The 16562-nt window shown below is 44.6% G+C and overlaps 1 protein-coding gene across 1 annotated transcript in view; it reads left to right on the top strand.

The window, feature by feature from the left end:
• Positions 1-16562, top strand: part of LOC310700888 (uncharacterized protein) — a 33414-nt gene that overhangs the window by 16110 nt on the left and 742 nt on the right. The window contains exons 9-12 of the mRNA XM_083490843.1: positions 520-627; positions 12636-12710; positions 14357-14508; positions 15974-16086. Coding sequence (XP_083346969.1) covers positions 520-627; positions 12636-12710; positions 14357-14508; positions 15974-16086 — 448 coding nt within the window. The remainder of the gene's footprint in view (positions 1-519; positions 628-12635; positions 12711-14356; positions 14509-15973; positions 16087-16562) is intronic.

The following is a 16562-nucleotide window of genomic DNA, read 5'->3' as shown; positions in this document are numbered from 1 at the left end:
GATCCCAGGCACTTACCAGGGGCTTGCGTTTCCTTTTGGAAATGAGGCGCAGCGGAGACTCTGGTGTCTTTATGATATATGGTTTATTTACTCCTATATACAACCTGAGCCTACGATGGAGGAGTTCACAGCAAAGGTCTTGTTTCTCCGGTAGCCACAACCTTGGATTCCAACAGAAATCAATCATTGCTCTGTCTCTCTCGCTTCCCATTTGCTGTTTTGCTTCTAGCTCACATCAGAGCAACTCTCAACTCTCAATTCAGGCTTTATCCTTCCAACTACGGTATCTCTGAGCTGAGTGAGGGGCCCCACCCATTTGCCATCTAGCACACTTGCACCATTCAGGGATTACAGGGGCCTGGCACACTCATCACAATGCGCTCACAGTGGGTGCATATCCTCAACTCAAAGCACTTGCTGGAAACTCTGTTGGAATAAAGGTTCTTGCATGATTCCAGCAGTCATGGAACAATGGCTATATCTTTTTCTTTTTCTTCTTTTTCTTTTCTTTATTTAAAGAAAGAAGTTACCTTAATTTCGCCCGGAGGCCGGTCTTCCACGTCTGCATCCTGCTGATGGTCTCTGTCCTGGGAGCTGCTGTTTTCTGCATCGTGGCTCTTTCCAAAGGTACTTTGACCATTTTCCTCTTTATCGTTCAAAACATTTCATCTATAAAGGACATTGTTTCTTGGCTTTGTCTCCATCAGAAACAAAGGGAGGTGTATGTATTGGTTTATTATTCTTTAATAACTATGAATGAATTTATATACAGTGGTGCCTCGTAAGACGAAATTAATCCGTTTCGCGAGTCTCTTCGTCTTGCGGTTTTTTCGTCTTGCGAAGCACGGCTATTAGCGGCTTAGCGGCTATTAACGGCTTAGCGGCTTTAAGAAAAAGGAAACAAACTCGCAAGAACTCGCAAGCCCATAGGGAAATTCGTCTTGCGGAACAACTCAAAAAACGGAAAACTCTTTCGTCTAGCGAGTTTTTCGTCTTGCGAGGCATTCGTCTTGCGGGGCACCACTGTATTTATTTTAAAGATTTCTATGCTGCCCCTCAATATAAATATTTCTAGCACAACTGGCACAACAATAATCAGCCCTGCTCATAATGGCATAGGGTGTGAATCAATCTGACTAAACTAGATAGAAAAATAACTATCAATACCCACCTAAACAAAAATGAGCAAAATCACTAAATGAAGGGAATTGAAAGCTGATTTGTGCTCAGTTGTAGTGCTGCCAACTTTTGGAAATCTGACCTGAAGCGCCAAGAGTCCTTGCCTCAGGGTCTCCAGGGGAGGGTAAATGGAGTCTAGCGGGAGCCAAAAATCCACTGCCAACATTTACCACTCCATTCACAGGTGATGATTTGATGGGGGTCCTGTTTTGGCAATTGGGGGATTGGAGACAGACTTGCCACTGGTGGGGGTGAGGAAGCAGCAGTCTGCCATCATCTGTCACTTTTCTCCCCAAAATGTCCCAGTACAACATCCTTATGAAGTGGGTGGCATGTTGGCTGGCCCCCATCCACTAACTCAGGGTTCTTCAAACTATGGTCCCCATAAGTTTCTGGACTACGTTTCCCATTACCCTAGTGGTGGTCTGAGGGCCTCGAGTTGAAGTTTCTCCTGGTGAGAGAGCTGAATCCCAAAGGCAGGTTCTTTCCTGCTTTCCTTGAGGGCTTTTACCACCTGATGTAAGAGGGGCAGAGGTAGGGATGGAAAGCCAGCGAAATTGCCCAGACTGAAAAAGGGGGTATATTGCATGCAGGTGGCACATTATTGAAGTTCTCTTATCTCCTGACTTCCCAAGCCAGGAGGAGCAGGGTGGGTTTTCGTGCATGTCTCCTGGTTAGACTGGTCAGTGAGGAAGTCCACACTCTCTTCTCTGAAGCATCCACCCCATCTCACCAAGTTGCTAAGCAATGGCCTGGGAGAGTAACTGTCCATGTTCTGCTAGGCTGGAAAGGGATGGCGAGAACAAGGATGCTGTGGGGTGCAAACTTCTAGTTTGCGGTGCCAGAAATGGGGCAGCAGGGGAGAAATATCCGGGATCCTCAAGTGAAACTTTATTGGATGACCAGGGGCTGGATCCCTAAGGCCTGGCTGGAGCTAAGAGCAGGGTAAGAGGAACCCAGACAACTCTTGCGTGAGGGAACCTTGGCTGGAAGAGTCGAGAGGCCCCAAAGGACAGAGCTGGGAGAGTCCAGGACCCACAGAGCAGAAGCAGACATCTGGGAAGGGAAAGCTGCCTCATCCCATGGTAGATCCTGGCGGTGAAGCGGCCGAAACACAACCGGCAAGGGTTCTGGTCTGTGTAGAGGCCCATAAAAGGTCTAATATAATGTTCCCATTGTTACTCGTGTTTCTGGTATCCATCGCCCATCAACCCAAGCAAACATGGTCAATAGATTACTGCACATGCGCCACTCAACCACATTGACTGACAGAACTGGCACTACAACAGGCGTCACATAATGCCCGTTCCACATTTATAAGAACTGGGTCTTCACCTGCACTTTGGAACTCCCAGCCTATTGAGATCAAGCAGGCTTCACTGTACTCTTTTTGGCACCTGCTAAAATATTCTTGTTTAGATAAGTCTACTCAATGATTTTAAACTAGGGTTGTGACTTTTTTCTTAATTTTATTGTTTTATCTTTTTGTAAAGCACTTTGAGGTTTGCAATCAAGTGGTTTTATGAAATAAAATACTGTATTTTTCCATGTGTAGGTTTTCCCCTGAAAATAATGTCCAAAATTTGGGGGTGTCTTATACACGGGGACCATCCCCCATTTTCTTAAATCAGAGTCCCCCAAAATAGGGGAAATCTTATATATGGGGGCGTCTATAACAGGAGTTGCAGTCCACATCTGCAGGGCCACAGGTTTCCCACCCTTATCATAGAATCATAGAATCATAGAATCATAGAGTTGGAATAGACCACAAGGGCCATCGAGTCCAACCCCCTGCCAAGCAGGAAACACCATCAGAGCACTCCTGACATATGGTTGTCAAGCCTCTGCTTAAAGACCTCCAAAGTAGGAGACTCCACCACACTCCTTGGCAGCAAATTCCACTGTCGAACAGCTCTTACTGTCAGGAAGTTCTTCCTAATGTTTAGGTGGAATCTTCTTTCTTGTAGTTTGGATCCATTGCTCCGTGTCCGCTTCTCTGGAGCAGCAGAAAACAACCTTTCTCCCTCTTCTATATGCCATCCTTTTATATATTTGAACATGGCTATCATATCACCCCTTAACCTCCTCTTCTCCAGGCTAAACATGCCCAGCTCCCTTAGCTGTTCCTCATAAGGCATCGTTTCCAGGCCTTTGACCATTTTGGTTGCCCTCCTCTGGACACGTTCCAGTTTGTCAATGTCCTTCTTGAACTGTGGTGCCCAGAACTGGACACAGTACTCCAGGTGAGGTCTGACCAGAGCAGAATACAGTGGCACTATTACTTCCCTTGATCTAGATGCTATACTCCTATTGATGCAGCCCAGAATTGCATTGACTTTTTTAGCTGCCGCATCACACTGTTGGCTCATGTCAAGTTTGTGGTCAACCAAGACTCCTAGATCCTTTTCACATGTACTGCTCTCAAGCCAGGTGTCACCCATCTTGTATTTGTGCCTCTCATTTTTTTTGCCCAAGTGCAATACTTTACATTTCTCTCTGTTAAAGTTCATCTTGTTTGTTTTGGCCCAGTTCTCTAATCTGTCAAGGTCATTTTGAAGTGTGATCCTGTCCTCTGGGGTGTTAGCCACCCCTCCCAGTTTGGTGTCATCTGCAAATTTGATCAGGATGCCCTTGAGTCCATCAGCCAAGTCGTTGATAAAGATGTTGAATAAGACCGGGCCCAAGACAGAACCCTGTGGCACCCCACTAGTCACTCTTCTCCAGGATGAAGAGGAACCATTGATGAGCACCCTTTGGGTTCGGTCAGCACTGAGTGGTAGCATAGTCGAGACCGCATTTTACCAGCTTCTTTACAAGAATATCATGGGGCACCTTGTCAAATGCCTTGCTGAAATCAAGGTAGGCTACATCCACTGCGTTCCCTTCATCTACCAGGCTTGTAATTCTGTCAAAAAACGAGATCAGGTTAGTCTGACATGACTTATTTTTCAGAAATCCATGCTGACTATTGGTGATCACAGCATTCCTTTCTAGGTGCTCACAGACTGTTTGCTTAATGATCTGCTCCAGAACCTTCCCTGGTATTGATGTCAGCCTGACTGGGCGGTAATTATTTGGGTCCTCTCTTTTCCCCTTTTTGAAAATAGGGACAACATTTGCCCTCCTCCAGTCTGCCGGGACCTCGCCTGTTCTCCAGGAATTCTCAAAGATGACTGCCAGTGGTTCTGAGATCACATCTGCCAGTTCTTTTAATACTCTTGGATGCAGTTCGTCTGGCCCTGGAGACTTGAATACATCTAAACTAGCCATGTATTCTTGTACTATCTCCTTAGTTATTCTGGGCTGTGTTTCCTCTGCTGAATCATTTGCTCCAAATTCTTCAGGTCGGGCATTGTTTTCTTTATCGGAGAAGACTGAGGCAAAGAAGGCATTGAGGAGTTCAGCCCTTTCTGTGTCCCCTGTTTACATTTCACCATCTTCTCCTCTGAGTGACCCCGCTGTTTCTTTGTTCTTCCTTTTGCTACGGACATACCCATAAAAGCCTTTTTTGTTGCTTTTAACCTCTCTAGCAAGCCTGAGTTCATTCTGTGCTTTAGCTTTTCTGACTTGGTGTCTACACGTGCTGGCTATTTGTTTGAATTCCTCTTTGGTGGTTTCCCCCCTTTTCCATTTTTTGTACACATCCTTTTTAAATCTTAACTCAGTTAAAAGTTCTTTAGATAGCCACCCTGGCTTCTTTAGGCACCTTCCATGTTTCCGTCTCATTGGTATTGCCTGAAGTTGTGCTTTTACTATCTCCCTCTTAACAAACTCCCAGCCATCATGAACTCCCTTTCCTTTTAGTATTACTGTCCATGGGATCTCACCCAGCACTTCCCTAAGTTTTATGAAGTCGGCTTTCTTAAAGTCAAGAGTCCTAGTATGCTTGGCTGCTCATTTCCGCTGTATAGTAAACTTCAGAAGAGCATGATCACTCGCGCCTAATGATCCTTCCACTTCTACCCCACTAACCAGGTCATCAACATTGGTTAGGACCAGATCTAAAATGGCTGTTCCTCTTCTTGCTTCTCCCACTTTCTGGACAATGAAGTTGTCTGCAAGGCCAGTGAGGAATCTGTTTGACCTTATGCTCTTGGCTGAGTTTGACATCCAACAAATATCCGGGTAATTGAAGTCCCCCATTACTACTATCTCCCTTCCTTTTGCATGCTTGGCCATCTGTTCCAGGAAGGCATCATCTATGTCCTCCGTTTGGCTTGGGGATCTATAGTAAACTCCCACAATGAGTTAAAGAAGATATTCTACAGAGCTGCTCCCCGAGTTGTTTATATACTCTGCTAGACTCTGCTAGACTCTGCTGTGCGACGACTGTCTTCTTGTTGGAGGGAATCCGGTGCTCACAACTCTAAGCTGTGAGTCCACAGCACTTTGACCTGTTCCTGTACAGAAGGTGGTCTCTGGAAGTGCTACCCAGCTCGCCTAGCCCAGTCGGGGCTGAAGTGGATGAGTCCAGTTGGTGGCACTGGCTCAAGGGCGATGCTGACATCAGTTATGGGCCCAGTCGTCTGACCAGTCGTTGTTCCAGTTGTACCAGTCGTCCCAGTTGCCAGAGGTTTCTGTTGCTGATTGCCGGACGGCGGAACGGAGGCTGCATGCTGGACTGATTTGTGGTGCCCAGAAGCTGAGCTGTTTTGGAGAAGAGTGTTCAAGCTGCCGCTGTTGCTGTTGCTTGATTTATGGAGGTATGTTGCTGACTGCAAAAGAAAGAAGATAGCATCCCTGTTTGCCTGTTAATTGCGCTCTGAGTGGGAGAGAGAGTGGCTGAAGGAGTCCAAGGCTTTATCTGTGTTGCACGAGGGAAGTGTCTTGCTCTAAGTAATATCAGACATGGCCTGTGCACATACTGGCCAGATGGCTCTGTCCTTTCCTCTCCTCACACCTGAGACCTATGCAGTTTGGCAGGTCAAGATGAAAGCGCTTTTACAGAGGGAAAAGCTATTTCACACGATAGAAGATGACTCTCCCGATGAGGATGTAGATGATTGGCCTGAGTGGCATGCTGCAGACATGAGAGCCCGGGGGACAATTGTTTTGAGTGTTTCAGACCACTTGTTGGTGAACTTAGAGGGTCAAGAGACTGCATGAGCTGTTTGGCAGAAGCTAAGAGATATGCATTTGCGGCAGAATGCTGGTTCCAGTGTGATTTTCGTCAAGAAGCTGTGCAGGCTGCAGTTGGAGAAAGGTCGTGATTTGCCTAGCCATCTATCTCAGTTAAAGCGTCTCAGACAGGACCTTGTTCAGTGAGACCTGGCTATTTCAGAGGCTGTGTTTGCAATGCTGATGATAAATAGCCTAGACGATTCTTACGATGGAGTAGCTGCCCAGATTTCTACCATGCCTTCTGACCGGCTAACGGAAGATTATGTGTCTAGCGTGCTCCTGAATGAGTGGGATCACAGACAGGCTGTTAGAGAAAGCTGGGAAAATGGTGCTGTTAAAAATGTGCTTGAAAATGTGCCTGAATCTTCAGCAGGGGAAAGTGAAACTGCTGCTGTTAAAGCACTAAAGTTGAGGCGGTGCTTTTCGTGTGGAGCACAAGGCCATTTGAGTTTTCAGTGCAGCAAGAAAACTTCAAAAAAGAAAGGAAACTTCAGAGGCAGAGGGGGAGGAGGAAGAAATCCCCAAGCACCTGCTACTTCAAAGGCTTTGATCTCTTGCTGCTCCAATCAACGTGGGTGGAGTTTCTTCGTGGTCGACTCTGGCTGTTCAAACCACGTGGGCAAAGATAAGGGTCTCTTTGTTCATCTTGAGAAGCAAGAGAAAGAAATTCATCAAGCAGATGGGACTGTTCTCACGAGTTTGGCTCAGGGAACTGTGTTTTTAAAGAGCCTGAATGCAACAATTAAGAATGTCCTGTATGCGCCTGATATTCAGGACAATTTGTTGAGTGTTTCCCAGCTTGATCGTCAAGGGTTTAAGGTGGTGTTTGCTAAATCTCGCTGTGAAATTCGTTGAGATGGCAAGCTCATTCTATATGCAAAATGTGTTAATGGTCTGTACCAATTGCCTTTTGTTTCAGGTACAGGTACTGCAGAAGCAACTGAGAAAGAGTGTTGCAGTTTGTCTGTTGATAAGAATGAGAAGTTGCATGACCAATGTATTCATTATTACCACCGTGTTTATGGTCATTTGAATTTCCAGGCTGCGGCAAAAATGCCTGATATGGTTCAGGGTATGAAGTTGAAAGAATGTCCCTACCACATGAAATGTGTTTCTTGTGCTGAGAGTAAGGCAAGGCAAGCTCCCAAAGGTACAGAGTCTGGGAGAGAGGCCAAGAAACCATACGAAGTCATTCATGCAGACTTAGTGGGGCCTCTAGCGCTCTCTAGAGGCAATTCAAGGTTTTTTATGGTGTTGATAGACTCCTATTCAAGATATGTATGGGTCTATATGTTGCAGAAAAAGTCCAAAGCTTTTACCAAGTTTCGTCAGTTTTGTAAATGGCTCAGAAATGTACATAATGAGAACGTACGTTGTCTTTTCACTGACAGGGGAGGTGAGTTTTGTTCAGAGGAGTTTGAGGTTTTTCTTTCTGAACAGGGCATTGAGCATAGGACTGCCATGCCCAGATCACCCTGGCAGAATGGTTTATGTGAGAGAATAAACCAGACCCTGCAGCAAGGAATCAGAATACTGTTACATGATTGGGGCTGCCCAATCCCTTTTGGGCCGAAGCTCTTTTGTTTTTTTGTCACGTGTATAACAGGAGGTACCAGTCTGCTGTAAATTGCACCCCATATGAGATGCTTCACAAAAGAAAGCCATGTGTAAAGCATTTTAAAATTTTTGGGTCAGAGGTTTGGGTGCACACCTCGCAGGGTGACAAACTGAGCAAGCGTGGAGAACATGGTGTTTTCCTAGGATATGAGAAAGGGTCTTATCGTGTCCTGATCACAGACACGAAAACCATCAGGCTGACCAGGAGTATTGAGGACAATCCACAATGGGACAGAGTTGGCGTTTTTCAGTGCTATCCCATTTGTGATGATGGTGCAAAAGGGGCAAAGACAGTTAAGAGGGAGGCAAGTTCTGATGTGATTGATAATCCTGATGCCGATGTAAATTTGGATGGTGGCACAGATTATCAGAGCCCAAAAGCCTCAGGAGAGTCTGACGCAGATTCAGACTTAGCAGCTTCATATACTTTAGCTCCCCATTCTCCCAAAGAGGAGGAAGCACCAGAACAAGAGGATCAGAGAGTTTTGCGCAGATCCGAGAGAACAACCAAGGGTGTACCACCAAAAGGTTTTCTGAAGAGTTCGCCAAGACTGCGGTCACATGCAACTCTGGTGCGGTTTTTAAACCAGGCATGAAGTGTGCTGAGAGTAATAGTACAAAAGCTTTATTTATTTCCTTACCTGACCTAAAGTGGTATGTTTAAAGGATCAGGATTGAAGGAGCAAGTGTGTTTGAGTACAAAAAGTGTTTTGTTTAAATCTGCCCAAATGAGCAATGTTAATTTGCATGTGAGAAAGAGAAATGTGTATGAAGATTTTTCTAGGAGCTGCTTATTCATTTGAGTATTTACAATGTGTATTTTGTGTGAACTACAGATTGAGGTTTATGTTTTAACTCTTTCCTAATAGACACAGAGTGATTGTAGTAACTGTTTAATGATGTGTTAAAGTGTCTTAGATAAAGGGGGAGAGAGGTACCTGCAAATGTATTAACCAAAGTTGTAACCAAAGAGAACAACTTTTGGAGTGTGTGTAAATTGCAGTTATGTTAAAGATTCTTGAAATGGTCAGATGAAATGGGGGAGGATGAGGAGATTTCACCCCTCCCATATCCAAGAATCTCCTGAGGAGTCTGCTGATTCTCCAGAGAGGAGGAGGCGTGTTCTGCTCTCTACTTATTCTGCTCCAGCACCACATCAAAGAGTCAGTCTGTTTCGGAGAGAGAGAGAGATTGAGTGTTAGAGATCGTGTGTAGAGATAAGGTTGCTGCTAAGAGCAGCTGCAGGCACTCAGTGCGGTTCAGCATTCATTTATGCTTAGACCTATTTAGCTCTGTATATAGTTGTATAATAGTTGTAGATAGAATAAAGAAGATATTCTACAGAGCTGCTCTCCGAGTTGTTGATATACTCTGCTAGACTCTGCTAGACTCTGCTGTGCAACGACTGTCTTCTTGTGGGAGTGAATCCGGTGCTCACAACTCTAAGCTGTGAGTCCACAGCACTTTGTTGTTGTTTTTTATAAGATATTTATTAAGATTTTTTTAAGATATTACAATACAAAATGAAAAAGAAAAAAAATACAAAATAAAAATGATTAAAAACCACTCCATTTTTCTATTACTTTTCTTCCTTAGCTTGTTTCCCGGACCTCCTCATACCTCCCTTTTTTGTATTCCAGTTCAATTTGTTGGCTCAGCAAATCCTTACCCTCTTTGTTTATCCTAATCTTTGGTCTTAAAATAGTAACATTAGATTTTTCCCTATTAACAACCCATTTTTCATATTCCCTTAAAGCATTACAGCTGGAAACCACTTAATTTCTATCCAACATCATTCTAACATTCATTAATTTTACAATATTTCTGTAGATAGTATTTAAATTTCTTCCAATCTTCTTCCACTGACTCTTCTCCCTGGTCTCGGATTCTGCCAGTCATTTCTGCCAGTTCCATATAGTCCATCAGCTTCATCTGCCATTCTTCCAGAGTGGGTAAATCTTGTGTCTTCCAATACTTTGCAATGAGTATTCTTGCTGCTGTTGTAGCGTACATAAAAAAAGTTCTATCCTTCTTTGGCACCAATTGGCCGACTATGCCCAGGAGGAAGGCCTCTGGTTTCTTCAAGAAGGTATATTTAAATACCTTTTCCAGTTCATTATATATCATTTCCCAGAAAGCCTTAATCCTTGGGTACGTCCACCAAAGGTGAAAGAATGTACCTTCAGTTTCTTTACATTTCCAACATTTATTATCGGGCAAATGATAGATTTTGCAAGCTTGAGTGGTGTCATGTACCACCTGTATATCATTTTCATAATATTCTCTCTCAAGGCATTACATGCCGTAAACTTCATACCTGTAGTCCACAACTGTTCCCAGTCAGCAAACATAATGTTATATCCAACATCTTGTGCCCATTTAATCATAGCAGATTTCACCGTTTCATCCTGAGTATTCCATTTCAACAGCAAGTTATACATTTTTGACAAAATCTTAGTTTTAGGTTCTAACAGTTCTGTTTCTAATTTTGATTTTTCCACCTGGAAACCAATTTCTTATCCAAATTATATGTCTCCATTATCTGATAATAATGAAGCCAGTTTTTTAATTTCTCAAAACTCTGCAATTTCAGTCTATCTCCCTCTTGTTCCAAAATTTCCCAATATTTCGGCCATCTGACCTCCATATTGAGCTTTTTCAGAGCTTTTGCTTCCATCGGTGACAGCCACCTTGGAGTTTTATTTTCCAATAAGTCCTTATATCTTATCCAGACATTAAACAATGCTTTCCTGACAATGTGATTTTTAAATGCTTTATGTGCTTTGACCTTATCATACCACAGATATGCATGCCATCCAAATACATTGTTAAAACCTTCTAAATCCAAAATGTCAGTGTTTTCAAGAAGCAACCATTCTTTCAACCAGCAAAAAGCTGCTGATTCATAGTAAAGTTTAAAGTCTGGCAGGGCAAATCCACCTCTTTCCTTTGCATCTGTTAGTATTTTAAATTTTATTCTAGGCTTCTTGCCCTGCCAGACAAATTTAGAAATATCTCTCTGCCACCTCTTGAAACAGTCCATTTTGTCCACAATTTGCAATGTTTGAAACAAAAACAACATTCTAGGCAATACATTCATTTTTACCGCAGCAATACGGCCCAGCAGTGAAAGCTTCAAATTTGACCAAATTTCTAAATCTTTTTTCACTTCAACCCAGCATTTTTCATAGTTGTCTTTGAATAAATTCCCATTTTTTGCTGTCATGTTGATCCCCAAATATTTAACTTTCTTAACCACTGTTAAACCTGTCTCGTTCTGAAACCTCTCTCTCTCCATTGGTGTTAAATTTTTCTCTAAAACCTTGGTCTTTGACTTATTCAACTTAAATCCGGTGCTCACAACTCTAAGCTGTGAGTCCACAGCACTTTGACCTGTTCCTGTGCAGAAGGTGGTCTCTGGAAGTGCTACCCAGCTCGCCTAGTCCAGTCGGGGCTGAAGTGGATGAGTCCAGTTGGTGGCACTGGCTCAAGGGTGATGCTGACAGAGGAAGGGGTATTTGTCAGTGGGTTTTATGATTCCTTGCAGTCGTTCAGTTACATCTTGGATCTTAGCCCCGGGGAGACAGCACACCTCCCGAGACATCTTGTCAGGCCCACAGATCACTGCTTCTGTTCCCCTCAGTAGGGAATCCCCTATCAGCACTACATGCCTCCTCTTAAGTTTGGTCGGGGTTCTTCCGTGAGCTGTCCGTTCCAAGGTCACCTGCACATTCCCTGAGGACTGACTTTGCTGCTCGTCTTCATATACCTGATCGACTGTAATGAGGGAGAGATCCTCAAATGGAGTCTGTTCTTCGTCTTCCATGCTAGGGGAGAGGACTTCAAAGCGATTGTGTATTTCTAAACAATCAGAGCGAACCCTGGGCCTCCTATTTCTTTGAGTCACCTTTCTCCATATATCTGGCACCTGTGTTGGTGAACTAGCCTCCTTCTCAGGGGTGTCCCCTGTCTCCTCCTTGGTGGAGACGGTGTTCTCTGTTGCTTCCAAGAAGAGCTCCAGCTCTCTAATTCTTTGGAGCATAGCTACACGTTCCTCCAGTTGTTGGACTTTGTCTTCTAAGAGGGCAATCAACATACAATTGCTGCAGGTAAAGCTGCCTGCGACCTTTGGCAAGATGGCAAACATTGCACAGGAACCGCAGGCGACTGCAGCTGTTCCCTCACCCTCCATCTTGAAAACGTGTCGTTGGGGGTGGCTACAGTGGTCCTCCATCTTAAAAAGCATGAAGACAGGACAAATAACCCCTCCAAAAAAAACCTAGGTCTCCCCCAACAAATGTTTGAGACTAGCTCCCCTAAATCTAAAAGATGGATCAAACTGCGCCCCGCTGCCCTGCAAGCTCTGATAAACTCCTCCCACAGCTAATCACCTGACTCAACAGAAACCCTGCCCCCTCTTATATTAGGAGATAATTTGTTATACAATTAGCGTAATGCCAACTTCAAACCACTTTGTGATGTTTGGAGGGGTGTGGGAAAGGGATGCATTGTTTCAAAGTTAATTGATTGATTAGCACGACACTGACATTCAAAGTTATTACTAAGCATTTCATCGCTAAACCTCTCCTGATTTGCTGTCTCTCAAGAATAATAAACCATATCACACCTCCGTGCATCATAACGCCTGCCATTTAATATGTTTCATTTCAGCTCTAAATTTCTAACATTTCCCCCTTTTCCTCTTTTAAAATTTTAAGCAACAACACTTTCATCAGAACTGAGTGAATTGATTGATGAGAGTCCAAAGCCGCGAACGGGACATGATTATGAATGTAAGTCTTGTAACATATTGTTGCCTGCCACTCCAATCCCTGCACGGTGTGAGATCCAAGGTGTTCCAGATTCTCACCCAAGGTTCATGTTTCCTTTGGGAATGAGGCTTAGCGGAGACTGTGGTATCTCTATGATTTATTTACAAATACATACGCAACCCGATCCTACAATGGAGGGGATCACAGCATTAAAAACCCAAGAAGGTCTGGTTTCTCGCATAACCACAGCCTTGGATTCCAAACAGAAAAAACAAACAATGTTCTCAATTGTTGCTCTGACTCTCTCTCCAGCTTGCTCCTTTTCCCTCTGGCTCACTCACTGAACTCTCAACTCTTGCCTTTGTCTTTTTCCTAAATACCCTCTCACAGATCCACTTTGTTTTCCTTAATGGCCCATCACCTGGACTATCACCTCAACAAGCCGGACTTATATTTTAACACTTGCTGGATCCAGGGGTTAGAAAGGTCTCTGCTTACAGCCTACTTCCCCCCACCCCAAACTTATATTCTTCTCTAGGGTGATCAGTTCTCCTGAATCTCAGACCCTAAACATCAGGGAGCAGAGCTTGAAAGCTAGGGAGTGGTGCCTCACATAGCCATGGTGGCCCTCAGTGATTTTCTCTTATGAGCTTTCAAACCTCTCCTAATTGATCTCAAGTATAAAAGGAATATCAGAAGCGCCTTGCTGAACCTGTCCAAAGACCCTTTGAGTCCAGAACAGCACTCTCCACTTGCAATTCATGTTATATTTGAGCTTTCACGTGATCTAAAAGCCACTTCCAGAGTTATAGTGGAATATGGTGCAAGTTTAGCATTTGTTTCCATATTATTTGCAAACAGATTTTTTTCTGGAAGCAAATAAGACAGAAATGGGCACTAAACTTGCACTATACTCCTCTACAGTTCCAGAAGTGGCTTTTGTGAAAGCTCACATATAATACAGAACTTTACAGTTAGGGGACAGCATAGCCCTCAACCGTCCCAGGAAATGAGAAATCCTGTTTTTTCTCATGAGAGCATGGCAAACATTTTGGGTGCTGCAATATTGCTTGATTTCGCACTGCAATTTTCCCCTAAGAAAAGTTTTTATTTGGGGGGGGGGAGGCAATCTCTTTGGGGCACTGTGCCCTAATAAAGTGTTTTTTCAGGACTGCAATCTTGCACAGGTCATGTAACTTGTGCAGACTTGCAGCCCCGGAAGATGGTGCCCCAGTTTTTTGTCATGACATGTTGGAGGGTCTGGAACAGTTGTTAAAACAGAATTAACTGCCATGTGAAAGCAGGCTGATTACCACCAGTCCCAGCCAGAATGTTCATTTTTGGAGGCAGCCAACTTCTGAACTTCCATTTTCTGGGAAACCACCAGTGCAGAGAGGACTGTTTGTGGGCTTCCCATAGGCATCTGCTTACCACTGTGAGACCAGGATGCTGAACTAGTTGGGCCCTGGTCCTGATCCAACAGAGCTCTTCTTAGGAACGTAGGAGCTGCATTCAAACACCACTTTGCCAGCTCCTCCTCCTTTAAATAGATGGACGACTGCATAGCTAGATACAGCCTACTGCACTTTCTGTGCTCTCAGACATCTCTAAGCTTTACTTTACTTTTCAAGCCATTGGCTAATGTTGTCTCTCTTTCCTTTGCTCAGTGTTCCCATGCAGTCCTGACACTAGAGAATGGGAATACCACAATGGAAAATGCTACTACTTCTCCCTGCAGAAAACTAACTGGATGCAGGCCAGGGATGATTGCGCTGTCAGAAATTCAAAGCTGGTTGTCATTGATAGTATGCCTGAACAGGTAAAAAGAAAGGAAACCGCCAGGGCTGGTGTGCTGGAGTTGGAGGAATCAGGGAAAGTTGGGGGAAACCATTGCACCCAGAGAGATTGGGGGGCTTAGTTGCCTTATTCCAACTTACTTGGCATGCATCTCCTGATCACAGCCAGGCTATAGTTTCCAAACTGGGCTCCAGAGAACCTGGGGTTTTCCTGAATGCTTATCAGGGGTTCCTCAAAAAGAAAATTGTGGACAAACATCTCTGAAAGTCAGTTTGACCGCCACTATGGATGTTCCCCTGTATCAACATACTGTCCATTGTTGGCCCAGTGGTGCCCAGCACTCTTCTTAGCTGCGCCACTGAGCTGTCTGTGCCGGTCGAAAAATCCTCCAGCCTCTTTGGCCCTTTTAGCAGAGTATACACAGCGGTAGAAGCTGCTGCGCTGTGGGGGTAATAAATCAGAATGCACACAAGCTGTTCTCTTATCTCCAACAGTCTTTAATTGTGTAGCACATATCATCGTAAATTCAGCTTCAAACACCCGGCGACAACGCGCACATCTCTCCTCTCTTGAACAGAACAGAAAGAGAACTAACACACACAGTAAGATTCCCGTATGTGAAACATAACCATGCCTCATGATGTGAGACGTCACTCAGAACTGTTAACCCTGTAAGTTCTGAATCTCTTCACATTTCTGTACATCTGTACCTGGCTCTGAATGCCTTCAAGATTTTCCAGTGAATTCAACTTGGGAGGATTTGCCTCTTCCTTGATAAACCGGCTACTTGTGCTTTGTGCTGTACTGTGCTTTTCAACATAGAAACCTAGGAAGCAGCCTTAGATCACGTCAGACCAATGATCCATCTAGTTCAGGATTGTCTACATTGACTCTCAGGCAGGAGTCTTTCTCCAGCTCGACCTGAAGCTGCCAGGTGATGGATCCCAGGACCTTCAGGAAGCAATGCAGATGCTCTGCCGCTGAGCTGCAACTCCTCCCGCCAGGTTCTGTGCTGGAGGGGCCTTGAGTGGCCAGCCATGCTCACCACAAAAGGTTGCCACATGGCGTGCTTTCAGAGGGCCAGCCAGCCAGGAAACTGCACCCTCTGCCAGGAGCCTCCAGTCCAATACTCCCTGACACCCAGCTTTCATTTCCTGCACACAAACAGCCAGGCAGTGTTTCACTGAGCATTCTCAGATCTCATTGAGCTGTTTTGGTTTTCTCCCCCGCCCCCCGACAAAATGTACTTCTGCTAACCTTAGGGACCACCACCAGTCTGTTGATGCCTCCTTCTTGCACATGGGTCATACTACTCTGGCTGCATAAAGCTCTACGCTGATGCAGTACCCATGGCAGAACTGAGCCCTGTGGAACCCAACACAGCAATGGCCGAGAAACTGATTCTGGATCCTCCTAAACGTCATCTTCCAACAGAAAGTCCATGTACTCTCATGGCCACACTTATCTGATTTTTCTTTCTCATGCAGAATTTCCTTATGACCCGGACCAGGAATGACCGTTATTGGATGGGCCTCACGGACAGAGATACTGAAGGACTGTGGAGATGGATTGATGGCAGCAGTTACTCCTCGGGCTTCACGTAAGCACTGAGCAGTTGTCATCCCTTTTGTTATGCAGCTGGTATCAAGTGCGGTCAAAACAAATTTGGAAATGGCATTCTCCTCTCAAATTCTGCCAGCAGGAATTCTCACATGACTGATGTTCTTTCAAGCATAACCTCACCAAAAGCTTCCTTCTACAGTGACTGTTCCCAGCCTTGGGACCCCAAATGTTGGACTACTGTCCCCATCATCCCCAGCCAGCATAGACAATGATCCAGGCTGATGGGATTTGTAGTCCAACAACATAGAGACTCAAGGTTGGGAAATGCTTTTCTAAAGGGTCAAACTCTACATCCCCTTAAGTATGTCCTTGGATCCTTTTTTTCATTTTTGAACTGAAATCCACCATAGACACTCTGAAAAATAGTCCTCGTGGACTGCCTACAGCAAGATATGGCAGTGGAGATGATTTCAGTGAGAAAATGGCATAAGGGGGAAGAGTGGAGCACTGCAA

This window comes from Podarcis liolepis, assembly GCF_965112155.1.
Source record: "Podarcis liolepis genome assembly, chromosome: 2".
Taxonomy (NCBI): Eukaryota; Metazoa; Chordata; class Lepidosauria; order Squamata; family Lacertidae; genus Podarcis; species Podarcis liolepis.
This window is presented reverse-complemented; position numbering and strand designations above follow the sequence as displayed.